This window comes from Schistocerca gregaria, chromosome 9, assembly GCF_023897955.1.
Source record: "Schistocerca gregaria isolate iqSchGreg1 chromosome 9, iqSchGreg1.2, whole genome shotgun sequence".
Lineage (NCBI taxonomy): Eukaryota > Metazoa > Arthropoda > Insecta > Orthoptera > Acrididae > Schistocerca > Schistocerca gregaria.
The window spans coordinates 142,983,551-142,998,951 of NC_064928.1; the positions used below are offsets into that span (position 1 = coordinate 142,983,551).

General features: G+C 43.2%; 1 protein-coding gene across 9 annotated transcripts in view; it reads right to left on the reverse strand.

Annotated features, from left to right (window-relative positions):
• Positions 1-15,401, reverse strand: part of LOC126292084 (protein sprint) — a 438,713-nt gene that overhangs the window by 193,085 nt on the left and 230,227 nt on the right. For 4 of the 9 annotated variants that reach the window (XM_049985894.1, XM_049985899.1, XM_049985898.1 and 1 more), the window contains exon 2: positions 9,740-10,049. The exons of the other annotated variants lie outside the window; for them this stretch is intronic. In XM_049985894.1, the coding sequence (XP_049841851.1) occupies positions 9,740-9,915 (176 nt within the window). In that variant the 5' untranslated portion in view covers positions 9,916-10,049. The remainder of the gene's footprint in view (positions 1-9,739; positions 10,050-15,401) is intronic. 9 annotated transcript variants of the gene reach the window in all.

Sequence of the window (15,401 nt, forward strand, 5' to 3'; positions counted from 1 at the left end):
TTGGCACGATAACACGAAAGTTCGTTTTACGAGCGGTGGCAGGTTCGTGACACGCCCACGGTCCCCGTAACTTGGGAGCCGCGCGCTCCGCCCATGCTGCAGAGGATAAAAGCGTCGAACGTGAAATATACGTACAGCGACTGTCTGGATTGGCGTTTCCTCCTGATGGGCGGCAGCAGGGGCGCTAAAGGCGCTGGAGGACCGGTTGGCGAGAGGGCGCTGGGCGCCGAGCCAGGACAGGCCAGGGTCGAAAATCATGTGGCGGGCAGCCGGCAGAAATGTCCCTGCTCTCACCAGGAACCGGCCACACTGCCGGGCGACATGGGCGGTTCGGACATGTGCTAGTATCCACATAAAAACAGCGTCTGTCTGCATTACGTCCGTTCCTATTTTTAAAAATATCGGGAAATCCGATATTTCGTTATTTAAAGATGTATGTAGGGTGGATACATGTTTAAATAACGATATAGTTATTATGTGTTATATGTATGTAGGGTGGGTTGTATACATGAAAGAATCCTGGAGATACTGGATGGTATCAGATACATTATATAATGGAAAGACATAGATTTAGGAACCAGGTTTTAAATTGTAAGACATTTCCAGGCGCAGATGTGGACTGTGACCACATTCTATTGGTTACGAACTATAGATTAAAACTGAAGAAACTGCAAAAAGGTGGGAATCTGAGAAGATGGAGGCTGGATAAACTGAAAGAACCAGTGGTTGTACACAGTTTCAGGGAGAGCATTAAGGAACAACTGACAGGAAGGTGGGAAACAAATACAGAAGAAGAAGACTGGGTAGCTTTGAGGAATGAAACAGTGAAGGCATCAGAGGATCAAGTCGGTAAAAAGACGAGGGCTAGTAGAAATCCTTGGGTAACAGAAGAGATACTGAATTTAATTGATGATAGGAGAAAATATAAAAATGACTTAAATGAATCGAGCAAAAAGGAGACCGACAGGAAGTGCAAAATGGCTAAGCATGGATGGCTAGAGGACAAATGTAAGGATTTAGAGGCTTATCTCACAAGGGGTAAGATAGATACTACCTACAGGAAAATTAAAGAGACCTTTGGAGAAAAGAGAGCCACGTGTATGATTATCAAGAGCTCAGATGGAAACCCAGTTCTAACCAAAGAAGGGAAGGCCGAAAGGTGGAAGGAGTATATAGAGAGTCTACACAATGGCGATGTATTTGAGGACTCTATTACGGAAATGGAAGAGGAGGTAGATGAAGATGATACTGCGTTAAGAGTTTGACAGAGCACCCTCAGATTTCAAGAAGAACATAGTAATTCCAATCCTAAACAAAAGAGGTGTGGAGGGATGTGAAAATTACCGAACTATCAGTTTAATAACTCACAGCTGCAAAATACTAAGGCGAATTCTTTACAGACGAATGGAAAAACTGGTAGAAGCCGACCTCGGCGAAGATCAGTTTGGATTCCTCACAAATGTTGGAACACTTGAGGCAATACTGACTCTACGACTTATTTTAGAAGAAAGATCAAGGAAAGGCAAACCTACGTTTCTAGCATTCGTAGACTTAGAGAAAGCTTTTGACAATGTTGACTGGAATACTCTCTTTCAAATTCTGAAGGCAGCAGGGGTGAAATACAGGGAGCGAGAGGCTATTTACAATTTGTGCAGAAACCAGATGGCAGTTACAACAGCCGAGAGGCATGAAAGGGAAGCAGTGGTTGGGAAGGGAGTGAGACAGGGTTGTAGCCTCTCCCCGATGTTATTCAATTCGTATATTGAGCAAGCAGTAAAGGAAACAAAAGAAAAATTCGGATAGGTATTAAAATCCATGGAGAAGAAATAAAAACTTTGAGGTTCGCCACGACATTCTAATTCTGTCAGAGACAGCAAAGGACTTGGAAGAGCAGTTGAATGGAACGAACAGTGACTTGAAAAGAGGATATAAGATGAACATCAACAAAAGCAAGACGAGGATAATGGAATGTAGTCGAATTAAACCCGGTGATGCTGAGGGAATTAGATTAGGAAATGAGACACTTCAAGTAGTAAAGGAGTTTTGCTACTTAGGAAGTAAAATAACTGATGATGGTCGAAGTAGAGAGGATATAAAATGTAGACTGGCAATGGCAAGGAAAGCGTTTGTGAAGAAGAGAAATTTGTTAACATCGAGTATAGATTTAAGTTTCAGGAAGTCGTTTCTGAAAGTATTTGTATGGAGTGTAGCCATGTATGGAAATGAAACGTGGACGATAAATAGTTTGGACAAGAAGAGAATAGAAGCTTTCGAAATGTGGTGCTACAGACGAATGCTGAAGATTAGATGGGTAGATCACGTAACTAATGAGGAAGTACTGAATAGGATCGGGGAGTAGAGGAGTTTGTGGCACAACTTGACTAGAAGAAGGGATGGGTTGGTAGGACATGTTCTGAGGCATCAAGGGATCACATATTTAGCATTGGAGGCAGTGTGGAGGATAAAAATCGTAGAGGGAGACCAAGAGATGAATACACTAAGCAGATTCAGAAGGATGTAGGTTGCAGTAGGTACTGGGAGATGAAGGTTGCACAGTGTAGAGTAGTATGGAGAGCTGCATCAAACCAATCTCAGGACTGAAGACAACAACAACAACAACAACAACAACAACATGTTGGGTCGAACTTAGAACTACTTAAACCTAAGGTCATCACACACATCCATACCCGAGGCAGGATTCGAACCTGCGACCGTAGCGATCGCTTGGTTTCAGACTAACAACAGCGGACCTACCACACTTCCCTTGGACACTCCAGATGATAGCCTCACCTCCGATGAACACTCACCATCGAGGACAAAGTACTGGGTTCTATTTTCAATTTTCCTCGTGGAAACGTGGCAGAATCTGGCCGCCTCAGTGGTTCGGACTATTCGGTGCAAGTGTGTGGCTACGGGAGCAGCGGGCGGCGGACGTAGTCTCGCTTTTCCGCGAACAACATCCGCATCTCCGCGCGCGAGCGCCTGACCTTGATCGCCTCGCACGGGGGAGAACGGGAGAAAGAGTAAAAATAGAGGAGGCGAGCGGCGGAGGCGAAGCTAGCGCCGCCGCACTGGAGCGGTGCCAACAGCCCGCAGTAACTCCGTCGGCCGGCGCATTCCGCTACGCGTCCCGCCTCTAATTACGAGCCGAGCTGCCGAGCTGCTGTTGCTGCTGTGTGGCCTTGGAGCGCTGCGATTCAAGCCGCACACTCCGCGCGTCTAAGGCGCGCTACACCGAGCCAGGCCCTCAAGATCTTCCTTCCTCACTCACTCACTTTTCCTCCTACCTCACTGCGTTCCACATCGTCGTCTACGTGTCTGACGTCACTTTAACAGTTACATCTTAAACATCATGTTATCGTCATAACAGAACGCAGCACGTTTTTTTATTCCAGTCTTTGATCACAATATGAATTCTTTAGACGATGACCGGTTTCAGTCCGTAATGGGCATCCTCAGATTCAATAATGACTGTGTGGATGATGCGGCCTATTCTACACCTTATTTTAGATCTATATGACGATGCTATGCTGATTATACACTCGCCATTAAAACTGCTACACCAAGAAGAAATGCAGATAATAAACGGGTATTCATTGGACAAATATATTATACTAGAACTGACATGTGATTACATTTTCATGCAATTTGGGTGCATAGATTCTGAGAAATCAGTACCCAGACCAAACACCTCTGGCCGTAATAACGGCCTTGATACGTCTGGGCATTGAGTCAAACAAACATTGGATGGCGTGTACAGGTACAGCTGCCCATACGGCTTTAACACGATACCACAGTTCATAGAGAGTAGTGACTAGCGTATTGTGACGAGCCAGTTGCTCGGACACCATTGACCAGAACCGGTCATCGTCTAAAGAATTCATATTGTGGTAAGAGACGGGAATAACAAACATTTGAAAGTATTGGATCACTGTTTGTATACGCTACCATGTCACAGTTGGTAGAACGTAGCATGTCTTTCTCAATGGAGAGAAGTCTTGCGAAGTAAGAATGATTTCAGGTGTGACGCTGGGGAGTGTCGTAGGACGGTTGCTGTTCATAATGTATATAAATGACCCTGCGGATAACATAGGAAGTTCACTGAGGCTTTTTGCGGATGATGCTGTGGTATATTGAGAGGTTGTAACAATAGAAATTTGTACTGAAATGCAGGAGGATCTGCAGCGAATTGACGCATCGTGCAGGATTCAAATGGCTCTGCGCACTATGGGACATAACATTTATGGTCATCAGGTCCCTAGAACTTAGAACTACTTAAACCTAACCAACCTAAGGACATCACACACATCAATGCCTGGGGCAGGATTCGAACCTGCGACCGTAGCAGTCGCGCGCTTCCGGACTGCGCGCCTAGAACCGCTAGACCACCGCGGCTGGCTCATCGTGCAGGGAATGGCAACTGAATCTCAATGTAGACAAGTATAACGTGCTGCGAACACATAGAAAGAAAGATCCCTTATGATTTAGCTACAATATAGCAGGTCAGCAACTGGAATTATCTGGGAGTAGGCATCAGGAGTGATTTAAAATCGAATGATCATATAAAGTTGATCGTCGGTAAAGCGGATGCCAAACAGATTCATTGGAAGAATCCCAAGGAAATGCAGTACAAAAACAAAGGAAGTAGGCTAGAGTACACATGTTCGCCCAGTGCTTGAATACTGGTCACTGTACCAGATAGTGTTGATAGAAGAGAGAGAGAAGATACAACGGAGAACAGCGCGCTTTGTTACAGGATCATTTAGTAATCGCGAAAGCGTTACGAGGATGATAGGTAAACTCCAATGCAAGACTCTGTAAGAGAGACGCTCAGTAGCTCGTTACGGGCGTTTGTTGAAGTTTCGAGAACATACCTTCACCGATGAGTCAAGCGGTATATTGCTCCCTCCTTCGTATATATCGCGAAGAGACCATGAGGATAAAATCAGAGAGATTAGAGCCCACACAGAGGCATACCGTCAACCTTCCTTTCCACAAACACTGGAATAGAAGGGCGAACCGATAGAGGTACTCAAGGTACCCTCCGCCACACACAGTCAGGTGGCTTGCGGAGTATAAGGATGTAAATGTAGAAAGTCATGCGCCAGTCTTATTTACGTGCTTTGGACTGACTTTACCAGATACGACGCGTTTCAAGCACTTTTACCTTTGTACTGGATAAAGGCAAGAAAGCAGAAAGCTAGATCGTGCAGAAGAGACAGGGTCACAATTATTGGACTACTATACGTATATGAAATAAAATCTGAACGGTTTGTCTTAGGACGTTCAAACTGCACAGTTGACTATTATGTGGTTTAGCGACGAAGCCTATTTTCTTTTAGATGGGTTCGCCAACAAGAACAATTGGCTCATTTGGGGGACTGTGAATCCGCATTTTCAGGATCGAGAAGTCTCTTCATCCTCAGCGGGTGACCGTGTGGTGAGCAGTCACGGAATAATCGGTGCAATATTCCTCGATGGCACGGAGACTACCGAAGGCTACGTGAAGGTTTCGGAAGATGATTTCATCGCCATTATCCACAGTGACTCTCATTTCGACAAGATGTGGTTCGTGCCAGACGGAGCTAGACCTCGTCGGAGCAGGAGAGTGTTTTGTGTCCTGGAGGAGCACACTGGCTCTGGGGTACGCTGAAGCCACTGGCATGAGCCTCGATTGGCCGCCGTATTCTCCCGATCTAAACACATGCGACTCCTTTTTGTGGGGCTGTATTGAAGACAAGGTGTACACCAACAACTACAAAACTATTGGTGAGCTAAAAGCAGCCATCGACGTGCTGTCACTTCAGCGAGTCACGCCCGATTTCGCTATTCGTCTGCGCCGCATCATCGCCAATGATGTCAGGCACATCGAACATGTCATAACCCAAATCCGAGTATCCGTAGCGACGTTTACATGTTGAATAAAAAGCCTGTGCACGCCGTAGTTTTGTAACTAATTTACATTTTTTCAAATAGTTCAGTAATTATCACGTCAATACAGTAATATACAGTCAAATAGCGGTTCATATTTATTTACGTAAAAAAAGTGAAATGTTTTATATTCTACATATATCGCATAACAAAACAAAACTGTATCATCCTAGATCTGACTGAAGGTGTCTTAAAGCAGGGGTGCCCAAACCACGGTTCTCGAGCCATATTCGGCCCAAACCAAGTATCAATAACGGCTCAAGAAATGAGTAGGTGTCAGAGGACCGGAAAAAAAGAAAAAATCCATAAAATTGCGTTTATCTAAAGTTATGATAAACTGATTTTTTTCAATCTGAAACTCGCGCCACACGACACTGTTCCCTCAGTTTCTTTTGCTCCATATTTATTGTCATTAGTGTTAAGTCTAAGGACGTTATGTGTGGCTCAGGCGAGCTAAAAGCAAAACGCGCCTGAAACAAGAAAGAGGCGGTTTTTATTTACAAAATTAACAAAAAGTTACAAATAATTCTGTTGGCAGAACATCCGCAACTGAGGATTATAGCAGATGTTGAAAATACCGCTTCACTTGTAAATTACTTTATTTTCACACGACCGGTTTCTGACTGTTATAAGCCCATTCTCAGGTGTCGTAGCTGTGCTGTGGTCCCCGACCGACGCGTGTACCTCGCAACCTCTGCTAACACAATGTTTTAATTCCTTCTTCCTTTAACTTTTAAGGGGGTTAGGACGTCAAACGGGCTGACTTGGAGCAGGAGAGGTACCACAGGACATTTTATTTTCTACTGTCTATACTTTTACGAATAAATTCATAAAACTTTGTCAGCATGACCAGGAAGGATTCAGGATTCACACTCGTAGCAGCGGAAGTTAAAAAAAAATTGTACATGTGAAATTTTATCATTTTTCTCTTACTATTGTCTGCATTTGTTGCTATATGTACACTTTTCTTCATAGGTAAAGAGATTGTTCCATGAATTTTGCACAGAATACAAACCATACTTACAGGTGCCTGTAACTCTAGAATCTCCTTAATTTATGAAAAAATGAATGAGCTCTTACGTTTTAAACTTTATGTTCAGAAAAAAAAAACTTTGTAGTTAATTATCTCAAGTTTTACCAGAGTTTTTAATAGATTTGTAAAATTCTAGAGTTTCATACACCTGTAAGTATGGTTTGTATGGTGTGCAAAATTCATCGAAGAATCTCTCTTACTTATGAAGAAAAGTGTACCTGTAGCAACAAATGCAGCCAACAGTAAATGAAAAAATGATGAAATTTCATAACTAAGAAATATTTATTTTGTTGTGTTTTTGCACATCCGCTGCTATGAGTGTGAATCCTGAATCCTTCCTGGTCATGCTGACAAAGTTTTATGAATTTACTTGTAAAAGTATAGACAGTGGAAATAAAAATGTCCTGTGGTGCCTCTCCTGCTCCGAGTCGGCCGGTTTGACGTCCTACCCCCCTTAACGTCATTCACGACGAAGCAACTCCAATAAGAATTAAACCTCGCGTAATAGCCACGGCGTAGCATGGAAACCAGCGTACTGCGCAGCTCAGCGAGGCCAACGTCCCTGTGAAGTTGGACCAAGAAGGCGCGGATGAAGCTTCTACGCTGGCGCTACGGGAAGTTCTCTGTAAAAAGTGCGAGGAACACGTAAGAGGAAAATGGCAAGTGCGCATGCGTAGTAGGCAGCCAAGTCGTAGCGGTAAATATCTTCCGTCCCACGGAGTCGTAACTGGTTGGGGCCGTGTAACACCGACGCAAACGAAGGCCTCGGCGCTTGTACGTGACGTCACGTCAGCTAGGCACGGCGAACGCCAGCTCTGTTTAGGCATACTCATAGTGGTGGTGTCTCCCTCTCTGACATAGGAAAATGTCAAACTATTGGCGGTAGTTGGCAAACACGCATTGTTCTGAGAGATTTCTGCAATCAATTAATTGTGCAGTTCATTACACTTCTTAACAAAAGGTGTACTCCTGAACTTAAATTTCCATCTGTTTTAAGGATTGACATACAACAACAATTTCATGGTCCAGCAGCAACAGAATTCATGCTTCTTTACCTTTTTTGTAAATCTCAGAAAGTTACGTTTGTACTGCGTTGCTTTTGCAAGAAACTGAACACACATATTGGTGCTCTTCTTTAGGTATCTTCGTTGACTGTGGGGTGACGAGCACTGAATGTTAATGAAATATCTTGCGATTGTACACGTTGGGGGAGAGGGGGGGGGGAGGGCAGAAGAAGAGGCAAAAGAGAGATACTTGTCTTATCAAATAAAGTTTTGTTATCTTATAAAGTTTTGTTATCTTATAAAGTTTTGTTATCTTATAAAGTTTTGTTATCTTATAAAGTTTTGTTATCTTATAAAGTTTTGTTATCTTATAAAGTTTTGTTATCTTATAAAGTTTTGTTATCTTATAAAGTTTTGTTATCTTATAAAGTTTTGTTATCTTATAAAGTTTTGTTATCTTATAAAGTTTTGTTATCTTATAAAGTTTTGTTATCTTATAAAGTTTTGTTATCTTATAAAGTTTTGTTATCTTATAAAGTTTTGTTATCTTATAAAGTTTTGTTATCTTATAAAGTTTTGTTATCTTATAAAGTTTTGTTATCTTATAAAGTTTTGTTATCTTATAAAGTTTTGTTATCTTATAAAGTTTTGTTATCTTATAAAGTTTTGTTATCTTATAAAGTTTTGTTATCTTATAAAGTTTTGTTATCTTATAAAGTTTTGTTATCTTATAAAGTTTTGTTATCTTATAAAGTTTTGTTATCTTATAAAGTTTTGTTATCTTATAAAGTTTTGTTATCTTATAAAGTTTTGTTATCTTATAAAGTTTTGTTATCTTATAAAGTTTTGTTATCTTATAAAGTTTTGTTATCTTATAAAGTTTTGTTATCTTATAAAGTTTTGTTATCTTATAAAGTTTTGTTATCTTATAAAGTTTTGTTATCTTATAAAGTTTTGTTATCTTATAAAGTTTTGTTATCTTATAAAGTTTTGTTATCTTATAAAGTTTTGTTATCTTATAAAGTTTTGTTATCTTATAAAGTTTTGTTATCTTATAAAGTTTTGTTATGTTATAAAGTTTCTCCTTTCAGTTGCAAGAGGGGAATATTTATCTTTTCTAATGTGCATGTTTAAAAAAGTTTAAGCTCAGCAGTATTTTCGATGTATGAAACTATTTTGTTTCCTGTTTAGAATTCCTTTCGTTGAAAACGACTGTAATTTAATGACTGGCAATAGTTGGACATTTACACATGTAAATTAGTTGACATCTCCAGTGGCGATGTCAAACGAAAATAAATAAATAAATAAAAGAAACGAGTTAATTGTAAGGGGGTTGGGGTAAGTTTCGATAACAAAATGGATCGATTAAATATAGTTAGTTGAATGTAAAATTTCCGAAGCTTGCAATGGGTAAAGCATCTTCTCATATTGATCTACGTTTGTTTCGACAGGATTCAGCAATACAGAACTATGATCTTCATTTGTAGTTTTACGATGGTAAGAAAACCTTTCATCTAAATAAAAGTGCAGAATCCAAACCAATACCAAACATTTTGTCCAAAAATAAGAGATTTATAGTGATAAGCGCGCCCGCACGCGTTTCTGCCTGCGACAGACGTGGCGCTCGCCGTGCCTAGCCGGCGTGACGTCACCAACAAGCGCCGAGGCCTTCCTTTGAGTCGGCGTCGGCCCGTGTCGCCGGTTGAGGCAGTGGAGGGCGCGCCAGCGGGCATGCCTGCTACTTCGCTTCTACCGCTCGGGCCGGACTCACCTGTGTCCCGGCTCGGCGTACCACCACCACGAACAATCGTTGTTGTTCCCGCTGGCCGGGCGGGCGCGCGCTTTCACGGCGGCGACGTCCGCGCCGTCGCTGCCGGCGTGGTGGAGGTTGTTGTTGCTCTCGTCGCAGTTCGCGTCATTGTCCAGCTCCACTAACGGAGGCAGCATGGCGGCCGCACACGCGCGCTAACGTACACGATTCACCGAGAGACGAAGCCACGCTCAGTGCAATCCCTAAGCCGGCCAACTGACATTCCTTCTAGACTCTTCCTCCCACGAACGCCAACAGCATACTAATGTTCCTAAAATCAAATGCCAACTCACTACAACAGCGACTTCAGGAAGCTCCAGGGTGAGGGGTCAGAGGAAGAGGAACAGGGGAAGAGACGATGATGATGATGATGATGATGATTGGTTTGTGCGGCGCTCAACTGCGCAGGTATCAGCGCCCGCACACATTCCCAACCGTCGCTCATCCCAATCTCGCCACTTTAATGAATGATGATGAAACGACGAGGACAAAACAAACACCCAGTCATCTCGAGGCAGGCGAAAATCCCCGACCCCGCTAGGAATCGAACCCGGGACCCCGTGCTCGGGAGGCGAGAACGCGACCGCGAGACCACCAGCTGCGGACGGGTAGAGACGAAACAGTAGGTACTCATAAAACATCCAGCCGTGTGGCTGATTTCATTTTCATGCATAACGTAACCACGACCGACACAGCTTTATTCTTCAGGAGCTACGAGCTGTATTGTAACGTGTATTCGCTGCTTGTGCTCCAACCAGACTGTACCTTTTTTTTTTTTCATGCCATGTAATCTGGCGTGCCACAGGGGAGTGTTATGGGACTATTGCTTTTCACAATATATATAAATGACCTAGTAGATAGTGTCGGAAGTTCCATGCGGCTTTTCGCGGATGATACTGTAGTATACAGAGAAGTGGCAGCATTAGAAAATTGCACCGGAATGGAGGAAGATCTGCAGCGGATAGGCACTTGGTGCAAGGAGTGGCAACTGACCCTTAACATAGACAAATGTAATGTATTGCGAATACATACAAAGAAGGATCCTTTATTGTATGATGATAGCGCAACAAACAGTGGTAGCAGTTACTTCTGTAAAATATCTGGGTGTATGCGTGCGGAACTATTTGAAGTGGAGTGATCATATAAAATTAATTGTTGGTAAGGCGGGTGCTAGGATGAGATTCATTGGGAGAGTCCTTAGAAAATTTAGTCCATCAGCAAAGGAGGTGGCTTACAAAACACTCGTTCGACCTATACTGGAGTATTGCCCATCAGAGTGGGATCCCTACCAAGTCGGGTTGACAGAGGAGACAGAGAAGATCCAAAGAAGAGCGGCACGTTTCGTCACAGGGTTATTTGGTTAGCGTGATAGCATTACGGTCATGTTTAGCAAACTCAAGTGGCAAACTCTACAAGAGAGGCGCTCTGCATCGCGGTGTAGCTTGCTCACCAGGTTTCGAGAGGGTGCGTTTCTGGATGAGGTATCGAATATATTGCTTCCCTCTACTTATACCTCCCGAGGAGATCACGAATGTAAAATTAGAGAGATTCGAGCGCGCACGGGGGCTTTCCGGCAGTCGTTCTTCCCGCGAACCATACGCGACTGGAACAGAAAAGGGTGGTAATTACAGTGGCACGTAAAGTGCCCTCCGCCACACACCTTGGGTGGCTTGCGGAGTATAAATGTAGATGTCCCTAAAGGTTCCCCTGAACGAGCAAAACGGCTTGTCAAATTCGCCTTTATCTAGATGCAGACTTGTCTGTTTAACGACACTTTGAAGCAGAAGTGTTGGTATTTTGACAGTAGTGAGAATGGCCACAAATGCAGACAAAGCTGTTCTGGCGAAGAAGAAGAAGGCGCTGATCCTGGGAATGACTTGAAAATGATTTAGCCGGGAAAACCTGCTACGAAAAATCCATCAGGACACAAAAATTCATCTTTCTTCGAATCGACAAGAAACTTTTAATATTTTGTTAAGAATGCCGTTAAGTCAAACTCGTTCTTAGCTAACCACGGTTGTGTCAAACGAGAATGTGCGCTTACCGACAGGGCCTCTCAACTTGACCTTACTTTTGAAGTAGACGCTTTTCTTGTATGCTGTATTCTGACAACAGTAGTAATAGTTCCAACACTGACTCCGGTGCTCTGTTTGAAGAAGAAGAAAACAAGATGCTGGTCCAGGGAAAGGTTTAAAATTAAAATTACACACATGAAAACCTCTTAAAAGAAATGTTACACTCAAAACCTGATAATTACATCAATTTTCTGCAAAGGTACAGCGAAATTTTTAATATCAAGTTCAGAACCTCGTGCAGTCAAATTCGCTCTTACCTAACTAGTTACTTTGCCTTCACACTGTTAAAAACCACAGGAAACTTATTCTCTTCTGCTTGGTTCTCTAATGACAGCTCAGTAAAATATCACAATGTGGGAATATACAGCCCATATCTTCCGTGGAACAACCGGAGAACGAAATTTTATTTTATTGCACTTCCTCTTGTATGATATGCTTACAATACCGATTTTCTTCCCGACCTGTTCCTGTGTGATAAATGGCTGGGAAAAATTGGATACTGCTACCATATTAGCAATTGCTGTTCCTAATTTGTTTTCATCCTTGATCGCAATTGCCACAGCTGTGGAAACTCTCGATACAGTGAGATAAATTGTATTAGAGCTAATTGTCACTGATCATATGCAGCGAAACATCGGCACAAACAATATCCGCGATGTTGCCAAATTTTTCTACAGTCAACATTTCTGGTCAGCACATGAAACATGCACCATATTTGAAAACACGTGAAACAGTTGTTTACACGGTCAAATATTTCCAAAACAAAATTTGAAAATTGTTGCATCTTTTACAGGGGCCATAAAGCAGACAGCCGTTGCAGGGTAACCTAAATCACTTTTGAGCTAAAGGCTGTATAAAGATGGTATCTGTTCTTTTGGACATGTCCGATACCATCTTCATATAGTTAAGGCTAACCGGCCATTGACCTCCTCCTGTGCTGGATGCACATGCATTGCCCAAACTCTTACGGGACTCGGTAAGATTGTCTGCCGGGAGTAATGAATGTAATGGGGCAGGGGCACTATGAATATAGAGCGGGAAAATGAGTTGGGAATGTGGGTCTTACGGGGAGCGTGCAAGGGATAAGTCCCTGCAGTCGCACTATCCTCTGTGTCCTCGGTGGCTCAGATGGATACAGCGTCTGCCATGTAAACAGGAGATCCCGGGTTCGGGTCCCGGTCGGGGCACACATTTTAGGCTGTCCTCGTTGGTGTGTATCAACTTCTGTGGACAGCTTAGGGTGTTGATTTAAGTATCAATTTTATTGTGTTGTCGCACAGTACGTTTATCACAGTGGGGATTGCTGGGTTACCGGTGTGTGCAGCAGTAGGTACAGAACACCGCCTACATAGTAGAGCAACGGGCGGCCTATGACTAAGGCGCAACAGGGTAAGTTGCTAGAGAGCAGAAGCCTATATTGTGGATCCGCCTCACAAACAATTCATAAATGAAAGTCCACCAGCCAAACGTGAATCTAAGGAGACACATGGCTCTACTCGTGATAGAAGACAGTCCCGCATTACAATAGTCGGTTTGAAGACAGTGTCTCGGAACTCCAACAGCCAACATAATCCAAAATGGACATTATACAAGTGATGATAGTGTTCAGTTCTTCGTCTTAAATGGTAGATTGCAAGAGAACAATGTGCCTGATACTACAGTGGTTAAGAAACGGGAGTCGTGTTTGCGACACTGAACTACGATCCTCCTTCAAAACAGACAAGCTCTATCGATAGTAATATTTTTTAAAAAAGTCTAGTGTGATACGGCCCTGAAGGCTAACCCTAGGTACGTCAGTGTATCGTGAAGCATTTTGCTTAGCACCCCACGTCACCGGCTATTTAAGAAAATTATAATAATATTCGTTTATCAGGCGAAATGTGTGACAGGACGAGGTCTTTTTAGTAGAGAGAACGTAGCATATTATCTTTGATAGGGCGGAACGTACTCACCGTATGGTGTCTTGGCCATTGTGAATCCTCTTGCCTGCAGCCTGAATGTTTTATGGCGGTATTATGCACCACATGGTCTCTTAGCCATTGTGAGTGGTCTCGCCGTACAGCCTGAATATTTTAGGGCAGATAGTAAGCACCCCGTGAATTCTTCGCCACAGTGCGTAGTATTCCTACACTGGTAGTTTTCACCAGACATACTGCCGCATATGGCCATAACATGTGTACATTGACCACCATTTTTGTGTAGTGACTTGTTGCGGCTATATATATATATATATATATATATATATATATATATATATATATATATATATATATATATACCGAAAAATGGACAAATTTCAGAACCAAAATGCGTCATAGTGCAAACATTTCCTAGTTGCTCTGAAGATCTGTAGACTTGTGGGAATGTGGGCCAGGAGCTGTGAGAGAGAAAAAAAGAGGTCAGCCAAACCCGCGGTGAGTCGTGTTTAGCAGGTTGGAAAAAAACCCTGGCAGGGGGCCACGGTAGACTCTCGCCAAGGAAAGCGACGAGGATTTCCGCAATGCCTGACAAGTCGGCGCACCCTCTCTCAACCTCTCTCTCACTTCACTAGCAGAGTATCTCGTGGCGCGCGATTGTCGGAAACGGAGAAGTGAGGCACGGCTTCCTTCCTTCCTCACAGCTACGTATTCCTTCCGAAAGCACCTGTTGCACAAACACTGGGAGGTACGAGAGACAACAGCGAGAAAGACGACGAAACCGCCAACAGAGACTCCGGCAAGTGTGTGAACAGGCGTCTTCTACTGGAGGCGTGATTAACTCTGCCTTTTCAATTACAAGACACGTCTCACTTTAAACGGTACAGCGGCCGAGGGGATGGCGGAAAGGTATCATTAGTGGTGACCCGACTGCGATACGTGGTCCCCCATTTCAAGAACCGAGACACGCACACGATGGCATCCTTCTCCTTTTATTGATGATGAAAATAGCGAGCGTTCATCACAAAAGTTGAGTGATTTGAGCAGCCCCAGCGGACGAATGTCGCCGATGCCGGAGGCCTGGCAAAGGCAGCGGCAGCTAATAACAACCCATGCCTGGGAGCGACAATATCATGGCGAATGTTCCGGCTCAGCGAGAAAAACCCATGTCATGTGCTATAACGGCGCATTGGAAATAGACAACAAGGCACGCAGTACATCAAATATCAGGGTATATAATTCCCCTGTCCTTCTCTCTCTCCCTCTCTCTCTGTGCCTTCAAGTAATACTTAAGTGCCTGCCAGAGAATTCATTGAACCACCTTCACAATAATTCTCTATTATTCCATCTCTAACAACGCGCGGAAAAAACTAACAACTATATCATTCCGTGCCAGTTCTGATTTCCCTTATTTTATTATAACGATCGTTTCCCCCTACGTAGGTCGGTGTCAACAAAACATTTTCGCCATCGGAGTAGAAACTTGGTGACAAACTTCGTAAGAAGATTCCGTCGCAACGAAAAACGCCTTTGTTTTAAAGATGTCCACCCCACACTCTGTATCATTTCAGTGACACTCCCATATTTCGCGATAGTACAAAACATGCTGGTGTTCCTTGAACTTTCTCGATG